Consider the following 3,144-nt stretch of genomic DNA (forward strand, 5'->3'; position numbering starts at 1 on the left):
TCTCTCTCTCTCTCTCTCTCTCTCTCTCTCTCTCTCTCTCTCTCTCTCTCTGGGGAAAAAATCTGGTCTGTATTGTTATAAATGTGTGATATTCTTTTCATTAATGTTGCTGAAATAATAATAATAATAATGACAATAACGATTTGGGTCCCATACCAAATGGTGCTCATAAACACTACATCCAGATATCAGGAAACCCAAAAGCATCAGACCTGCCCACATCATAAGAAAATCTTTGCCAACCTGAAAATATCTGATTCTCTTAAAACTCTTTCAAAACTGAAATATTGCAAATTTAACAGAATCTTAGTTCTCAGATTCTGGTCTCCTTTCTTAACGATGTCTCATTGCTAATCATAAATAACAGCCATAGTAAAACATCCAATTTGCTGTTACTTGATGTCTTTGAGTAAGGCTTAAAAAGGTTTGTGTAGAACAAAACAACAACAATGTAAGTAAATAAATAAATAAATAAATAGGCGCAGGAGTGGCTGTGTGGTAAGTAGCTTGCTTACCAACCACATGGTTCCAGGTTCAGTCCCACTGCGTGACACTTTGGGCAAGTGTCTTGGATCTTCCCATGGCTCTTTGCATTCATAATTAATCAATGTTCTTCCCTCTTCATTTAGCCCATGTCTCATTTATGTATAAAAGCGCAAGTAGAGCAGCGCTGTTGAGGAGACTGGCATGCAGGGTCTTGCTCAGCTTTGCTTCGAGCACATCTTTTATTGAAATAAATGCCCTCCATCCTGCCCTTATTCTCTTCAAGATTTCAGCACATATTCACTACATGCCCCACATGGACATACTCCTTTACCACCTTAATTTCATTGCTTCTCACCTCTATTTGGCTTTGCACTACATTTTTGGACCAGATACATTTTGTTTGCATGCTATTCAATGAGACTAGCTGTGTATAACATCTGATAATCAGGTCAGTACAGTAATACAGTGATATATTATATCTTATATATATTATATTACCTGGATCACCTGGATTGGCTGATCTGTCTGGTGCCGAGTCGGCTCTACTGGCTGCAGTATTTGCTCCATTCCCCTCATGATCTTGCCATTCTCCTCCACATTGTTTCAAACATGGGTCATCATGTAGCAAGGTTCACAGACAATCAATGGACCCATGCAGTTGCCGAGTGGTACTCACGTGAACGGAAGAGACCACTCGGAAGACCTCTAGTTTGGTGGAAAGATGATTTAAGAAAGGTGTATAGAACATTATATATGAATTGTATTATATGTAGTCTATATTATATACATAATATGCACAATGCATAATATGTGTGTGTGTGTGTGTATGTATGTATGCATGTATGTATTATTTATTGTTTAATGTACACAGTATATAGTTATAAGCTACTAATAGTTTCATATATTGATGATATCATCTAGACATGTTTTAAAACCTGCCTAGATTAGATCTTCAATGAATGAAACTATTAGTAGTTCATAACTAAGTACTGTGTATATTAAACAATATTTATCTCTCACCAGATGGAGTACTTTTTTTGTTGATCTTACCTTAACGCAAAAGTAAATTATGTATTATGTATATATTATTCTTTAACAAGACGCAGGAGTGGCTGTTGGGTAAGTAACTTGCTTACCAACCACATGGTTCTGGGTTCAGTCCCACTGCGTGACACCTTGGGCAAGGGCCGAACAAAGCCTTGTGAGTGGATTTGGTAGATGGAAACTGAAAGAAGCCCATCGTATATATGTAAATATATATATATATGTATGTGTGTATATGTTTGTGTGTCTGTGTTTGTCCCCCCAACATCGCTTGACAACCAATGCTGGTGTGTTTACATCCCCATAACTTAGCGGTTCGGCAAAAGAGACCGATAGAATAAGTACTAGGCTTCCAAAGAATAAGTCCTGGGGTCAATTTGCTCGACTAAAGGTGGTGCCCCAGCATGGCCGCAGTCAAATGACTGAAACGAGTAAAAGTGTAAGACTAGTGCTAACAGTGATTTCAAATCTTTGGCCTGCTGAGCCATCATTGGACAGTCCAGTGAAGGCTTAGCAGGCTAAAGCTTCGAAATTACTGTCAACATTATTCTTGTTAATGAATAATAAATATATACTCTACAAAAAGTATTGATTAGTAAATACTTCAATTTTGATGTAAAATTGTTTTTGTTATAACTTAACATAAAAAAATATTGATGTAATATATTATACAAGGTGTCCATAAATTACCTTTACAATTTGAAAAATTCAGGAAAAATTTAAAATAATGGATAACTCAGCAGAGTTTATTGGAAAATGTAGACAAACAAATACAATTTTATTGGAAACATCAGAACACTTCCAAGTGGGCACTATTGGTTGCAGAGAAGTTGATTGATGGATCTCAACTTTAATAAATACAATTCTGAAAGTTGTAAAGATAATTTATGAACACCCTATATATATATATATATATATATATTATATATACATATGTTAATATCAAACAGTGAGAATTAGTGAATAAATATTCTTTATTTGTGGGTTAACCAAGCTATCAATTATTGCATGGAATATTGATGTTTGTCTTGAAGTGTGTGTGTGTGTGTATATATATATAATGTGGGTGTGTATGTATACACATATAATAATTTTTAATATGTATCATTTGTTTATTTTCCAGACTCCTAATTCCATGAGACACAGGATGGAAACCCTCATCATGAGAATTCAGGTATTTTATTTGACATCAACTTTCCCTCCTAAATAAAACATTTAAAAGAAAGTCAATAAATGTAGCAACCTAGTAGCACCAAACAAGCTAGAACAAACCAATCTCTAAGTTTCTTTTACCTAAGTTACAGTCAAAGCTGGTTTGATCCCACTGTGTGACACCTAAACAAAGTGCCATATAGCTGGTTGGCTATTGCCATTCAAGTGAAATTTTGTGGACAGAAGTTGCAGACATCTCAAAAGTAAATAAACACCATCATTTTTGAAAGATTTATTTCTAGAAACAAGATAATATCATTTGGTGCATTTAAATACTTCATCTAGTTAAAATAGAGCAGTTTTGGTGAAGCATTGTGTGATGTTATGTTAAAGAGATTTGTTGGGTAAGGCCAAAACAGTGTGAGAAAATATAAAGTAAACTACACAAAAAAAAAAAAAAGA

The 3,144-nt window shown here is 34.8% G+C and overlaps 1 protein-coding gene across 4 annotated transcripts in view; it reads left to right on the plus strand.

Annotated features, from left to right (window-relative positions):
* LOC106870177 (oxygen-dependent coproporphyrinogen-III oxidase) overlaps positions 1-3,144 on the plus strand; it is a 360,259-nt gene that overhangs the window by 308,735 nt on the left and 48,380 nt on the right. For all 4 annotated transcript variants that reach the window (XM_052976450.1, XM_052976448.1, XM_052976449.1 and 1 more), the window contains one exon: positions 2,654-2,704. In XM_052976450.1, the coding sequence (XP_052832410.1) occupies positions 2,654-2,704 (51 nt within the window). The remainder of the gene's footprint in view (positions 1-2,653; positions 2,705-3,144) is intronic.

This window comes from Octopus bimaculoides, chromosome 24 (genome assembly GCF_001194135.2).
Source record: "Octopus bimaculoides isolate UCB-OBI-ISO-001 chromosome 24, ASM119413v2, whole genome shotgun sequence".
In the NCBI taxonomy this organism is placed as follows: domain Eukaryota; kingdom Metazoa; phylum Mollusca; class Cephalopoda; order Octopoda; family Octopodidae; genus Octopus; species Octopus bimaculoides.